Here is a 14809-nt window from a genome sequence, read left to right on the forward strand (position 1 = left end):
CACCCCTCCACCTCAGCACCCCTCCACCTCAGCACCCCCTCGACCTCAACACCCCCTCCACCTCAGCACCCCTCCACCTCAGCACCCCCTCCACCTCAGCACCCCCTTGACCTCAACACCCCCTCCACCTCAGCACCCCTCCACCTCAGCACCCCCTCCACCTCAGCACCCCCTCCACCTCAGTACCCTTCCACCTCAGCACCCCTCCACCTCAGCAGCCCTCCACCTCAGCACCCTTCCACCTCAGCACCCTTCCACCTCAGCACCCCTCCACCTCAGCACCCCCTTGACCTCAACACCCCCTCCACCTCAGCACCCTTCCACCTCAGCACCCCTCCACCTCAGCACCCCTCCACCTCAGCACCCTTCCACCTCAGCACCCCTCCACCTCAGCACCCCTCCACCTCAGCACCCCTCCACCTCAGCACCCCACCACCTCAGCACCCCTCTACCCCGACGGGGGGCCAGCTCTCACCGGTGCTGGCGTGCAGCCGGAAGGCGCCGTCGCCTCCCGCAGCCAGGCGGTAGGACACACGTGCCGCCTCGCCGAGGTCGGGGTCCCGGGCTACCACGTGCAGCGCGGGGGGCCCGGGCGGCTGGTCCTCCGGGACGAGCACGCGCGCGGGCGACGCGAACACGGGGGCGTTGTCGTTCTCATCCGTGACGAAGACGCGCGCAGAAACGCGCGCGGCGCGGCGCCGGGTGGCGTTGGCGGGCCGGTCGGCGGCCTCCACGAGGAGCAGCAGCGCGGGCGTGGCCTCCCGGTCCAGGCCTCGCGGGGCGCTCAGCGCCCCGGTGCGCGGGTCCAGGCGCAGCGCGGGCGCCGGCGGCTCCTGGCGCAGCAGGCGGTAGCGCACCTCGCTGTTGGGGCCGGGGCCGTCGGCGTCCGCCGCCCGGAAGGTGTAGAGCGTCGCGCCGGGCTCGGGGTTCTCGGGCAGCGCCAGCGCCAGCGGGTCGCGCGCGAAGGCCGGCGCGTGCTCGTTCTCGTCCTGCACGCGCACCTGCACGCGCAGCAGCCGCGCGCCCGCGCCGCCCGGGCCCTCGGCGCGCACGGTGAGCGCGCGCCACGCGGGGCCCGCCTCGAAGTCCAGGGGCCGCGCCAGGTACAAGCGCCCCGAGGCCGCGTCCAGCGCGAAGGTGCCCTCCGGGTCGGCTCCGCCCACCAGCGTGTAGGTGAGTGCGCCCCCGCCGCGGGCTCCGGCGGCGCCACGGAGCCCAACAGGGAGCCGGGAAGCAGCCCCTCCGCGGCCGTCACCGTCAGCACCACGGGCACCGGCGCCGCGGGGTCTGGCTCCGAGGGATCCGGCGGGGGCTCCGCCGAGCGAGCGGAGGGAAGCACCTGTGGTGGACCAGGGAGGGTGGGCAGAATCAGGTGGAGCGTCCAAAAGGGGATCCAAGCTGGCCAGCTGGGCAGCTGCAAGGGTCGTCTCTCTACAAGGTACCAGTGTAACAGGGTGGTCCCCAGGAAAGGGGGAGGTTCCCTGCCCCACCCAAGGGAGGGTGGAGCTGAGCAGGAAGAGGAGAAGCTGCAGAAGAGACTGAGGAAGGAAGCAGGATGGAGCCAGGAGACCTGGAGGAGGCGCATGGAGCCTAGAGACACGTGAAGAAACTGCGCTTGTCTTTTGGTCGTGGACGGGGTGACACAGAGGTGGGTGAGACCCATGGGGAGGTGACAATGGCAGCTTTTATCTTGATGTTGATTTTGCTCTTTTCCTTCCGGGCTTGTCTGGTTGTTTCTGACCCTTTTCTGTGGGTCCCCACAGGAAGATGCTTTAGACTTGTGGCAGGCTTTGGGGCCTTGTTCTGGGCCAATCCCATATGGATGGACTTTTACCCACGAGGGGACGGGTAACTTTGGGTGCTTCATTTAGAAACTAGACTCTTTGCCTTACCTGTATTGTTTCCTAGTTTTATTAAAGTTCCTTCCCATTAAAGTCTGATATGTTTTGTGTTGATGCGGCGGATGGCAGAACCCATTTAGAATAGGCAGGTTTGTGGGGCTTGGGCTGCCCCTCTCCCTGCCCTATAACACCAGGAACCCTTAGGGGGGAGGGTCTTGCGAAGGGCCAGCGGTGGTTGCCAGGGGAAGCAGACAGGATGAAGGGCAGCCTTACCTGCACCAGCAGCTGGAGGCTGGAGCTCCGAGGGGGGCTGCCTTGGTCGTGAGCACTCAGTGTCAGGACGTAATGGGGACGCTCTGTCCGGAGCAGGGGTGCTGCAGTAAGCAGCTCCCCCGAGTGAGGGTGCAGAGAGAAGAGCTCTGAGCCAGGACCTGGGCAGGCGGAGGATGGCGAGGGTTTGGATGGCAGAAAGGAACAGGTCGTGGGGGCATGCTATCACCCAGCAACTCCCCTCTCTCCACTCCCTACCAGATAGTGTGTACAGTATGGTCCCGTTCTCCCCCTCATCCGGATCCTTGGCCTGCAGAGTTGTCACCAGTGTTCCTGGAGGCACACGGTCTGGTACCTATGGGGACACACAACTCACCTACAGTTGTCTCTTTCCATTCTGAAGACAACTCAGGAATGATGAGTTCCCCTCATCTCTGTGTAGGCAGAGTCCCTTTTTTGCTCTCACACATGTTCTAAGAGGCAGTCTATCCTTTCCCCACACCTGTGTTTCTCTGGGGAGGCCCCACCCCCTCTCCTGCATCTTCAGGGCAGGGTCCTGCTACTTCCCTTACCTGTATAGGGAGGCCGCCGCCAGCAGCTCCTAAAGCCTGCAGGAAGGTGGGGTTGTGATCATTGAGGTCGAGCACTGCAATATGCACGGTGCCTGTGCTGCTTCGGGGTGGGCTCCCCCCATCCTGCACCTGCACCAGGAGCTGGTAGCTGCTCTGCTGCTCACGGTCCAGGGTTAGGAGTGTGGTCACCTCTCCTGGGAGTGCAGGATAAGGATTATGTGTGGGATAGCTGGGGGTGCAGAACCTGTGAGCCTGTGGCCTAGAGGCTGGGGTTTGGGGTGTGGGAAGGAATGCCAGGGTGAAACTCCAGGTTCAGTCCTGGTCCTCACAGCCAGGTTCTGGGGATGCTGACTGGATGCTCCTAAATCTGAGGATGGAGCTAAGGGGTCTCGGAAGTTGAGTAGCAGTGCTCACCAGTCTGAGGGTGGATGCGGAAGGCCTTGCTGTCTTCTGACAGCTGTCGCAGGCTGTAGGTCAGACGTCCATTAGGTCCCGAGTCTCTGTCAGTGGCAAGGACCCGGCCCACGCTGGTCCCTGGGGGCTGGTTCTCAGCCACAGCCAGGAAGGTGGGCTCCTCAGACAGGCGAGGACTGTGGTCATTCTGGTTGAGGATGCTGACCCTCACGGTGGCGGTGCCTGTCTGCTGCCCCAACTCAGCTTTGGACCCAGACACTGCCATTACCTTCAATGTGTATGATTCCTGGGCCTCACGGTCCAGTGCTGCTCGCACCCACAGCCACCCACTCTGTGGCTCCAGGCCAAAGAGGCTACTTGGCCCGTCTGCTGCAAGGTGGTAGGTGACGGGACCCCCATCTGGTGCTCGAGCCTGCACCTGCAGAACCTGAGTTCCAGGGGTGGTGCCTGAGGGCAGGTCCACACGGTAAGTAGGGCTGTCAAAGTGGGGAGCCAGTCCACGGGCCCCCAAGTCCTGTACTACTACCCGCAACCGAAAGTGGCTGGTGCGGGGTGGAGAGCCCCCATCCCGGGCCTCCAGCTGCAGATCATGGGCTGGCCCCCCTGGGGGCCCCAGTGGTCCCATAAGCCTTACATGTCCTGTTGTGGGGTCTACAGAGAAGGCCCCACCACCCCCTGCAAGCAGTGTAAAGGTGACTCGACTATTAATGCCTGAGTCAGGGTCCAGAGCCCGCAAGGTATAGATGGGAGTCCCTGGGGCAATGCTTGGTGGCAGCAACACTGTGTCTTCAGGTGCAGGGAACGCAGGGGAGTTGTCATTTACATCATCCAGCAGGACACGCACCCGAGCTACAGCGAAAGCCGGGGGCACTCCGCTGCCTGCCCGCACCTCCAACTCTAGGACCGGTCCCAGCAGTTCCCGATCCAAAGGGCGAAGCGTTTGCAACAGTCCCGAGGCCCCATCTAGGGAGAAGAGTCCTTGGGGATCCCCGCCTGACAAGGTGAGGGTCACAGGCCCCAAGCGACCTAGGAAGGAGGAGAGAGGGATCAGGAAAGAGAGGGCCTGGACCTCTGCTCCCAAGAAGGGGTAGGCAGTACCCATACCTGTGTCTTTCAAAGCATCAGGGGGAGGGGCAGGTGTTAGGTGAAGAGAAGTTAGGTGACACTAGGGTGATATTCATGTGCCTGGGGGTAAAGCAGAGTGCCTGCCCAAGGAGGTACTGGAGTTTGGAAGCAGGGGGTTTTATACTGGGGCTATCTGCAGTGTGATACTCTAAGGTGCCCTGAGCTAGAGCTTGTTGGGGCATCTGGGTATAAGACCATGTAGTGTGACGCTTAGTGATACCTGGTGGGTTGTGTGCCTGGACTACTCCCACACTGGTGCCTGGTGCCACATCCTCTGACACAGAAAAGACATATTGCAGTTGCTCAAATACAGGTGGTACAGGGGTTCCAGGCACAATGCTGACATTGACCCGGGCACTGGGGTCCGCCTGCAGGCCACCTCCATCCTGAGCCCCGATCTCCAGCTGCACCACAGAGTTGGCCCGTCTAGCCAAAGGCCAGGCTACGGTCAATAGCCCTAGAAGGAGGAACAGAAGCAGACATGTATAAGGAAGCAGAATAGAGCAGAAGAGTTCTGGGAGGAGGGGAGTACGTCATTTATGCAGGTGGGAAGGGAGGTTTGGGGGGAGGCCCCGAGAATGGAAGGATCCTTACCTGAATGTTCATCCAAGGCAAAGAGCGGGGGGCTATTGCCGGCCAGGATGTGGTAGGATAGCCGCCCATGGGGCCCGTGGTCAGGGTCATGGGCACACACCCGCAGCACGGCTGTGCCTGGTGCGCTCTGGGCACTCAGGCTGGCAGCATACTCCCGGGGATAAAACTGGGGTGGGTTGTCATTCTCGTCAGACACAAACACCTTCACATATACCATGGACTTGAGGCCTCCCTAGTGAGACATCCAGCCGTAAGTCAGGCGGGCCCTGTCTGGCCCTAGTGAATGCTCTACCCCAGGCCCCACCCTGCCCACAGTCTGCCCACTCACCCCATCCACAGCCGTCACTGTGAAGTCAAAGCTCGAGGGACCCTGGTCGCGGTCCAGGGTCCGGGTTGTGCACACATCACCAGTATGCGCATCGATGCGGAATGGGGGGGACCCTGAGGCTCCAAGTCCGGCTCCCAAGGAATAGGACAGGAGTCCAAATGGGCCACTGTCTGCATCTGTGGCTGTCACCTGGGGAAAGGCTGGGGTAAGTGATGCCCATCTTTTGGATGAGAAAAGCCAGAGCTGATATGCAATTAGAAGGAGCAGGCGCTGGGACGGCTGGTGTCGAGTCCGACAGGCGGGCACACAGAGGGGGCTAGTGACAAGTAACATGGCCCAAAACCTAACCCAGCTGAGACCTCACCACCGGGCTTAGGTACCTGTGAGTCTCTGATCACAGTATTTTTGTGAACTGGCCGATACACAGCCTTGTTTTATGTGTGCTTAAATACACCTTATTTAACACTTACGGTAGCTGCATTAACATTGAACTCATGGCCCTGTAGCTCAAATCTGAATGAAGCTTACCCAGCTATATGTTGTCTGAAGGCACATCACAGCCTTCTTGTGTTTAGGAACATCAGACGGCACTTCAGGTCTTCGGGATCATTTTAAACAGCAAAATCACCAACAAAAAGCACAAAAGCGCAAACCTGTGGCACTGAATAAACTGTGAAAAGAACCCGTGTGAACAGAGAAGAGCGGAAACACCAGGGCAGCCGCTGCCTGGTCCAGCCTCAGCCAGGGGTGGGTGCACTTGGGCCCCTCGAATTTTCTATCACTCTGCGCACACGGGGAATGGCTGAAAAACCTCTGTGGGTATTGACTTTGGGCTGACAGACTCAGATACAGAATCCACAAGAATCTGCAAATAATGTGGCCCAAGTGTACTTACTAAGAAGAGTTCTAAGGGCAGTGACTGATTCCAAGTGGATCAGAGCGAATGAGTGCCCCCAGCTCGTCCTACAGCCACTTCAAGAAGAGAAGTGGCTGACCAACAGCCTAACAGCCTCCTCTTGATTGAGTTTGCTCATTACAGAGGGGGTCTGATTGATACTGGAATCTGATCACTAGAGTGGCCAGGGTCAGCTCTGTCAATGGTTTTTGTACTTTAGCAGCCCTTTACCTTGAAAACCAACCTCAATGGGAGTGGACAAGGGAGAGCTGCCGATCTGTGGGGACAGCATTTAAATTCTCAAGTCATTGGGGTGCCCCAAAAAGTCAGGAGGAGAGGAAGACTTTCCTGGTTAATTCTTGGGCACCTCACAGACTGGTTCAGGAAAAGCTGGAAGACAGGACATTGCTGTCAGGAATGTCTGCACATTTTGGAGCCTGATCAGCAGGACACAGCATTCTGAGAGCCCCTGAGACTAGGAGGGGGCCAGACACAGGGTACATACTACATACTCTGTGTCTGTTTTCTCTCTGAGCAGAAGAACGGTCTGCTTGCCCTGCCTACAGCAGACGTTTCTTTCAAACTAACTGCGTGCACATCAGGCCCTCAGGAGAGGCTGTGACAAAGTGCTCTTTGTGGCTCCAAGGGCCACAGGGTCATGACGTGCTGTAAGAGGAAGCTGGAGAGTTCCCCTTTCTGAGTCAGAAATTGTTGCTCAGAGAGAAAGTTGGCCAAGGACTCCTGATTGTTGCCCAGGCCCTTGACAGAAGTGATTTGTGCCATTGTTTACCCTCTGGAGAGACAAGACCCTGCCATGGCTGAACCCTGGAAACGGCTCCCGCCCCCAATCTTTACTGTGGCTGTGGGCCCAGATATATCCCAGGAGACAAACTCCCCCCTGCATCAATCTGTGGGGGGGCTGCAGCACAGCTGCGGCACCATCTCCAGAAGCTGTTAAAGACCCCTGCCCTCTGACTCGCTGCAGGAAGAGAGTAATAAATAGTGGTCAGGGGAAGTTGTCAGGAAGTGCCTCTAAAAGGCGCAGGAGCCAGTGACTGGAAATGACCAAGGAGAGGTGAATTTCCCAGCCCAAGCAGCTCAAGCTGAGGTTGCACAGTCTCCATTTTCAGCAGGTTCTCCCTCTCTGCCCCAAAACTATAACTAGCCTCATCTCTCTCCTCTTGTGCCTACCTCACCCCTCTCTGCTCTCATCAGATGCGTAATTTCAGGAAGAAAATAAAGACCTTTATCTGTAAACTTTCGAATTTCCTTCCAGACCACAAACCCACCACATCTAACCCATCCTCATCTCCTTCCCATTGCTTCTAGAGGCTACTCTCTCCTACTTCTCCCACGGTGTCCCCCCAGCCCTCTTATCTTCCCCTGCCTGTTCTTACCTATTGTATTCTCTGAATTTCTCCTGGACCTCTTCTCACTCTAAACTCTTCCAGGACCTTCTCTTCCACTTCTGTGGCATAGTCTGTACTTTGACCCAGACTCCTGCTCTGAGCTCCAAACTTGTATGTCCAGATGCCTGCTCAGCATCTCCACCTGGGTGTCCCACAGGCACCTTAAATCCAGGCTGTCCAGAACTGAACTCGTGATCATTCCAAACCCTTTTCTAATGACTCTTCCATCCACGCAGTTGCTCAAGCCAGAAATCTGTTCTTGCCTTTTCCCACTAGACATATGTATATATTTACACTCTCCCTGTATATCAATCAACCAGGGACTAAGGAAATCCTCATCTCTCCTAGTTGTCTATCCCTCTCCTTCACTCTCACTGTCCTGACTCAGGCCTGAGTCATCTCTCCCCAGACTATTGGAATTCCCTTCACATAGGTGTCTGACCCTCTAATCCATCCCCTACCTCCAGATTTCTCAGCCATGATTTCTCTGCTTGATTAACATTTCAACCAGTTAAGTCTTTGTCATGCTGTTGTCTACCCACCAGACACCTATAGCATCCCACCAGTTGTGACCGTCAAAAATGTTGCTAGACATTGCTAAAATATCCCCTCTAGAGGGCAAAGTCACCCCCAGTTGTGAATCACTGCTCTGACTACCAAAAGCATCTTTTGAGAAAACAAATATGATCATATTATTCCTCTACTAAAAAATCTTCAGTGTTCCCTGAAGAAGAAAGCTCAGTCCCCTTGTCTTGCCGTGACGCTGCACTATCCGGGTTACCCGCAGCCTCATCTCCCACCTTAAACCCAGAGATACAAAGCCACTGCAGGCTCTTGAGCAAATCAGGCTCTCCCTCTCCTCTGCATGCTTGGAACCCTTCCCCTTCCAGGTCCCGCACAAGTTCCTGCTCAAGTTCAAGGGTCCCTTCCCTTTGGGACAACAATCGTAGTATCTATCTGTCACTCATATATCTACCTATCATGGAACTCCTCTCCTTGCAGTAATTTTCTTACTGCTTCTTTGCACCAGAATGTTCCCAATTGATGCTTCATCAAGTGTGTGTGTGTGTGTGTGTGTGTGTGTGTGTGTGCGCGCGCGCGCGTGTGTTGGGGGGGAGGGAAGGTGTCACCCATTCATAACTGTATTCCATATCCTTAATACAATGACCTGCACATGGCGGATAAATGCATGCTGAATATAACAGTTGTGAACATCCAATGGCCATTTTTATCCCTTTGGTTACTAACGATAAAAACTCCAGGAAACTACCTAGAGAGCGGCCCTCTTGCTTCAGGCACTTAGCGAGGACAGAAGTTTGGAAGCAGGAGCCCACTGGCCCCCAGTCAAGGAAAAGCAGACACGAGAGAGAGAGCGGGTGGGTGCTGGACAGCAGGAGGCAGGCAAATATTCATCATCAGATCAGTCAGACCAGGCACTGGCCCAGAGCCCAGGTCAACAGGCAGCCCCTGAGAAGATGCTCTGGGCTCTGGTGGGCTTCTGACATACGAAGACTTCAAGCACTGAACTCCCGAGAGGCCTCCCTGCTGCCTGTCTCCTCTCCTGCATCCATGCTCTCCGGAGAAGCCAAAGCAGTTTTTCTAGTAACATATCAGATTTGCCTAGAGCCCCTTAATGACTCCTTAGGAATTTTAAGATAAATCCAAACTGTCACCTGTCCCTTTCTACTGTCTTTTCTCTTCTCTCCTTAACTCTTTCATAAGCACAGCAGAGGCCAGCCTGAAGAATGCTGTCCCCTGAGCACATCATGGTCTGCAGGTATCTCTGCAGCCCTGGAGTTCCTGTCCACTCCCCCAGCCCTCATTATGCATTTGGTAAAGTCTAGTCGGTTCTCCAAGGCCTCTCCTCTGCACTTCTATGACACCTCCAAAGCCGCAGGCGCAGCACTAGTTCCTGGTGCCTTTCTCTGTTTAGATGGGCAGTGCCTGGGAATAGGGCTGTTTCTTTTGCCCCAGGGTGCAGCTGTCTGCTGGGCTCACAGTAAATTAATTCTCAAATGTATCACTTACCTGCTGATCTAATCCATCCTTTACCCTTAAAGCAAGTTTGTTTCCTTAAAAAAAAAAAACAATTGGGGGGTAGGAAGGGATAAACAGGTGGAACAGAGCATTTTTAGGGCACTGAAATTACACTGTATAATTTTGTAATGAACGCCATCACATAATTCCATTATATATGTCTTTATACATTTGTCTAAACTCAGAGAATGTATAATACCAAGAGTGATCCCGAATGTAAACTATGGACTTTAGGTGATAATGATGTGTCAATGTAGGTTTGTAAGTTGTATCCAATGAATACTCTGGTGGGGGATGTTGATGGTAGGGAGGCTATAAATAAGTAGGGGCCAAGTGTATCTACCTCTGTACCTTCCACTCAATTTTACTGTGAATCTAAACCTGCTCCAAATTTTTTTAAAACAAAACAAACAAAAATCAATCTGACACACCCTTTTCTGGCTCAAAGAAGTTCAAGAACCTCCTCTGCCTTGTAAATGAAGTTCTAATCCCCCACACCTTGGTGCCCAAAGACTTCTGCTTTCTGGCCTCAACCTACCTCTCCAGTTTCATGCTCCCTCCATCTTCTCCAGGCCTGACTTGCAGGTACTCTGTGGCTCTCAGTCTGTCCAGGTCTCTTACCTCTTTCTCCAAGAAGCCTTCCTGCTCTGAACAATGGGATCTCACTAGATAGTTCTTGTTTGGGCCTGAGCCAAGTGTTCCATCAAGGCTCAGCTCCAAGGTCAGGATGGGGGTTTCCTCCAGCACAGCCCAGCCTTGGACCAGGCTTGGAGGGCTCTGTAAATGCTGGCAATTCCCTTGGGGAACTGGAGCTGCATGACTGTACACAGTCTCTATCCCTAATCCTCCAGAACAACTTTGAAATTTTACAGAGAGTCTCTCTCACTTCCTGACACTGTAAGACACTTCCTCTAGATCCAATCTTCATTCCCTCAGTTGCCAAGATTACCTGGCCCACCTCTCGCACTTTGCTTTCTTCATTTTCTCATTAACCCTCACTGTTTGCACAGACTTTGGAGCTCAGAAGATACGTCCAAACCCTCTGGCAGAAGTCACCATTAACAGCTGCACCTGCAAAGCTTGGTTCCTTCTCTGAGGTCCCTTGTGACCCTCTGATCCACTCCTTCCCACAACAGCATCCTGCTGTGCTCAAGGCTTACCCACCTGCAGGAAGCAGGTTCCGGGCTGGGTGTTCTCCAGCAGCGAGGCATTGTAGAATGTTCTCTGGAACTGGGGCTCATTATCATTCACATCTTGCAGGGCCACGCTAACTGTGGCAGAGGAGGCAAGAGGGGGCAAGCCTCCATCTGTGGCCACCACAATCAGCTGTGGCTGAGGTTCCAACTCATAGTCCAGTGAGGCAGCCGTGCTGATGATGCCTGAGGTGGGGTCAATGGAGAACCAGTGAGTGTGGGCTCCAGGGGCCAGGCTGTAAGTGACCTGACCATTGGTGCCCTGGTCTGGGTCCCGGGCCATCACACGCACCACGAAGCTGCCAGGCAGTGCAACCTCAGGCAGGGGCTCAGGTCGGTAGAGCTGGCGGTCAAAGGCAGGTGCATTGTCATTGACATCAGTAACATGTAGCACAAAGGTAGCCTCAGCCCGTAGTGGGGGCGAGCCTGAGTCGGTAGCAGTGACCCTCAAGTTATAGGCATCCCTCTCCTCCCGATCTAGTCGCCGCGCCACGCACACTAGGTAGATGACGCTGTCCTGGGTGCTCAGGGCAAAGTGGCCCTCTCCACCCTCCAGGGACACGTTGACATGGGCAAAGTCACCGTCATCTGGGTCTGATACAGAGATGCGAGCGACGAGCTGGCCAGGTGGGGCGGCCTCAGACACTCGGGGGGAGCCATCTGCACTCAGGAAGATGACAGTCATGGAGGGCTGGTTGTCGTTGGCGTCTCGCACGTGCACAGTCACAAAGGCCGAGCCTAGCTCAGGGTGAGAGCCACCGTCCCGTGCCTGTACCACCAATTCATGAACCCGCCGTTGCTCGAAGTCCAGAGGCCTCTCCAGTCGTAGCAGCCCCGTGTGTGCGTCAATGGAGAAGGGTCCATCCCCCTCGCTCTGCCTCCGGTTGATCTCATAAGTCACTGCCCCATTGGCGCCAGCGTCAGCATCGGATGCATACACCTGCAAGACGGGACTGCCCGGGGCCAGACTCTCAGACACCACGGCGTGGTAGCGACTCTGATTGAAAGCTGGGGCATGATCATTGATGTCCAGCAGGGTCACATCCAGCAGGGCCTGGGCCCTCCGGGGCGGTGAGCCACCATCATAGGCCTCCAGCTGCAGCATGTAGTGTGAGCGGTTCTCCCGGTCCAGCTCCCCGGTAATTACCAGCTCGGGTACCGGGCTCCCATCTGGACCGGGGCGTGTCTCCAGTCGGAAGGTCTCTCCAGCTCCATCACCAGATAGCGAATAGCCCTGGGTTCCCAAGCGGCCAGCATCTGCATCCCCGGCAGGCTCCAGCGGGTAGCGGGTGCCAAGAGCTGTGTGCTCAGGTATCTGCAGGGCAGCCCGAGCCTGCGGGAAGGATGGAGCATGGTCATTGATGTCAGCCACTCGCACGGTAACTTCTACGGTGGCACCGTCGGGAGTGACTGCAGTGAAGCGGTATCGATCCCGCCGTTCTCGGTCCAAGACACGGGCTGTACGGACCACCCCGCTGTGTTCATCAATGGCCAGGTCTGTGCCCACACCACTGCCCTCCTGGGCAGAAATGAAGTACATGGGAGGTGCTGCCGTGCCTGCCGGAAGCCCTGCGCTGATGTCCCCGATCAGGGTACCCGCTGGCTGTTCCTCATCAATCTGCAGATCCAAGCTCCCGGCCTGACCCCAGGCACCTGGCACGCTGGACCCCAGCAGTAGCAGCAGCAGCAATGGCAGCAGGGGGAAGGGCCTGGGGCTCTGCATGCCAGTGCAGGAAGGCACAATGCCCAGCTCCTTCTGCATGACAGGGGCAGTCCACTTGTGGTTTGGGCTCCAGCTCCAGGCCAGGCTCTGTGCCCAGCTTGATCTCAGGCCTTGGATCAGGTCCAACGTGGGCCTTGGCTCCAGCTCAGGCTCCCTGACCTGCGAGAAAAGCAGAAGAAAAAGGTCACGATGGGGGAAATCAACAGTCCCAGGAGACTTGGGGTGTGGGCCACATCAACACTTAGCCTTCCTTGGTCCCCAACAGAGGTCTTGTGCTGCCTCACTATCCTCTTGGGCCCAGAAGCTTCTGCTTCAGGATTCCCTTGGGATCCCACCCTAATCCTGCCCACTCCCTGCACCCCTCCCTTTAGCAGATTGCTTTTGCTTCCTATTTTTCAGTCTGAATGCCCTCAGACTTCCTTCCTTCCATCTCTAGAATTAAAAGTATGGCCAATCCTTTCTCTTCATGTGTTTCTTCTCATCCAGGACTAATAATCATCTGAACCACCATGTGCTTAGTAATCTTTCTTGAATCATCAACCTCCTCCTTTGCTGGAGCCCTCTATCAGCATTTTAAAATGCTCAGGGCTCTCCTATATTATAAATACATTCCCTTAGCTCCATGCTCCTGTCCAGTCAACAAAAGATTGAGTCCCTACTGGGAACTTATCAGTGAATAAAGGAAACAGTCCCTGACTGCCTGGGGCTTACAGTCCAGGAGATGAACAAGTAATTGCAGGTTGATAAGGGTAGTTAAGGGAGCACAGGGAGCTATGAGGGCAACTAAAAGAGGCTTAAAATAGGCAGGGAATCAGAGAGGGCTTCTCTGAGGAGGTGACCTTCCAGTTAGGATTTACTTATTGAGTAGGTGTCAGTTAGCTAGGCAATGGAGACAGGGAAGGAGAGACAGAAAGCAACGAAGAACATCTGGAAGAATGAAAAGAATGTGGAAAAGTTTAGAATGGGTCTACAGTCAAGAAAAGACCAAGTGTTTGAGGGTGGGTGAGGAGACAAGGTGCAGCATGGTAGGGGCAGAGGGTATGGAGTGGGGCAGGGCCTCATAAACCACACTGAAGATTTTAACTTTATGCTAAGGCAGACAGAAGCCACCATAGCATTTTAAGGAAGAGTGCCATGAACATTACTCTTGCTGCCCTCTGGAAAACACACAGGATGGTTATCGTAGGACGGCCCCCTCTACATCTGTGTGGGGATCCGGCAATGACACTGCTTTGAACTTGGATGAGAATGAGCAAATGAAAACGGCAAGAAATGGATAGCTCTGCGGGAGGTTTAAGAGCAGAATAGCAGGTAGGGCTTGATGACTGCCTGAAGGGAAGGGATGGGGGTCAAGGATGATGGGAAAATTTCTGGTCTGAGCCATCAGCTAGACAAAGATGTCCTAAACTGGCCAGAAAGAGACAGAAGGAAAATCAGGGAGGAAGGTTCCAAGGTTCCAACTGCTGCTGAAGTTCAAGAAGGACGAGGCCTGAAGCCCCACAAAGGCCTTTAGTGAAGTTAGAGCAGACTCAGTGGAGAGGTCGCCCTCTGAAAGGCTGGTTCCCACCCGCCCCACCGTTCATGCTCCCCCTCCTCTGTGCAGCGAGGCTTCTCTCCTGTGACAACGCTCTTACTGAGCTCCCAGTGATCACTGTTCCACATCCAACGGACACTTTTTTATCCTCATCTTCCTCGATGATTCTAAAACTCTGAATCACTGATCACTAGTTTTGTGAAGCCTTATCCTCTAGGGGTCACAAGGTGACTCCCCACCTCTTGCTTCCCTTGTGCTTCTCTGCCTGCTCCTCAGTTTCTTCCACAAGTTCTTCTTTCTCCATCTGTCTCTTAAAAATTGGTTGTTCTGCAGGACTCAGCCCTGTGCTTCATCTTTCCCTGTGCTCCTCTACCCGGTGATCTAATCCATTCCTACGCCTTCAGTCCAGATACATCAATCATGTTTAGTGTGCCATCTATCTGTGGTGATTTTCCAATATCCAGCTGCAGCTCTGGAGAGCCCCAGAGACATACATCCAGCTGTACACTGGAATTCCTTCAGAATGCAGCCCTGGCCTTCCCCTCAAGCTGATTTGTTCCTCCTTTCCCCTCCCTTTGAACAGCACCACCACTTGGAAGCTCTTCTTACTTTTCCAGACTTGATTTCAACGTAGGTCCTCAAAACCTGACCATCTCAACTAGACCTGTCCCAAGTCTGCCCTTTCCTCTTGTTGGCACAGCGCCTGTGCCAGTTCAAGCACTGTCATCTCCCTTTCCGTTCCTGCCACAGCTCCTCCCTGGACCCCTGCTCCTGGACTGGACCCTGAGATGCATGTCTACCTGGTCAGAGCTATCCACACTCTCACCAAAACACTGCCCACGAAAGGCTCACACTGGATCTTGTTACTGATGGC

General features: G+C 55.2%; 1 protein-coding gene across 1 annotated transcript in view; it reads right to left on the reverse strand.

The window, feature by feature from the left end:
• Positions 1 to 14809, reverse strand: part of DCHS1 (dachsous cadherin-related 1) — a 34304-nt gene that overhangs the window by 8505 nt on the left and 10990 nt on the right. The window contains 10 exon segments of the mRNA XM_037522794.2: positions 476 to 1186; positions 1189 to 1339; positions 2115 to 2272; positions 2370 to 2466; positions 2684 to 2877; positions 3098 to 4123; positions 4443 to 4679; positions 4817 to 5048; positions 5145 to 5333; positions 10650 to 12560. Of these exon segments, the coding sequence (XP_037378691.1) occupies positions 476 to 1186; positions 1189 to 1339; positions 2115 to 2272; positions 2370 to 2466; positions 2684 to 2877; positions 3098 to 4123; positions 4443 to 4679; positions 4817 to 5048; positions 5145 to 5333; positions 10650 to 12440 (4786 nt within the window). The 5' untranslated portion in view covers positions 12441 to 12560.

This window comes from Talpa occidentalis, unplaced genomic scaffold (genome assembly GCF_014898055.3).
Source record: "Talpa occidentalis isolate TD23 unplaced genomic scaffold, MPIMG_talOcc4v2.1 talOcc4.3, whole genome shotgun sequence".
Taxonomy (NCBI): Eukaryota; Metazoa; Chordata; class Mammalia; order Eulipotyphla; family Talpidae; genus Talpa; species Talpa occidentalis.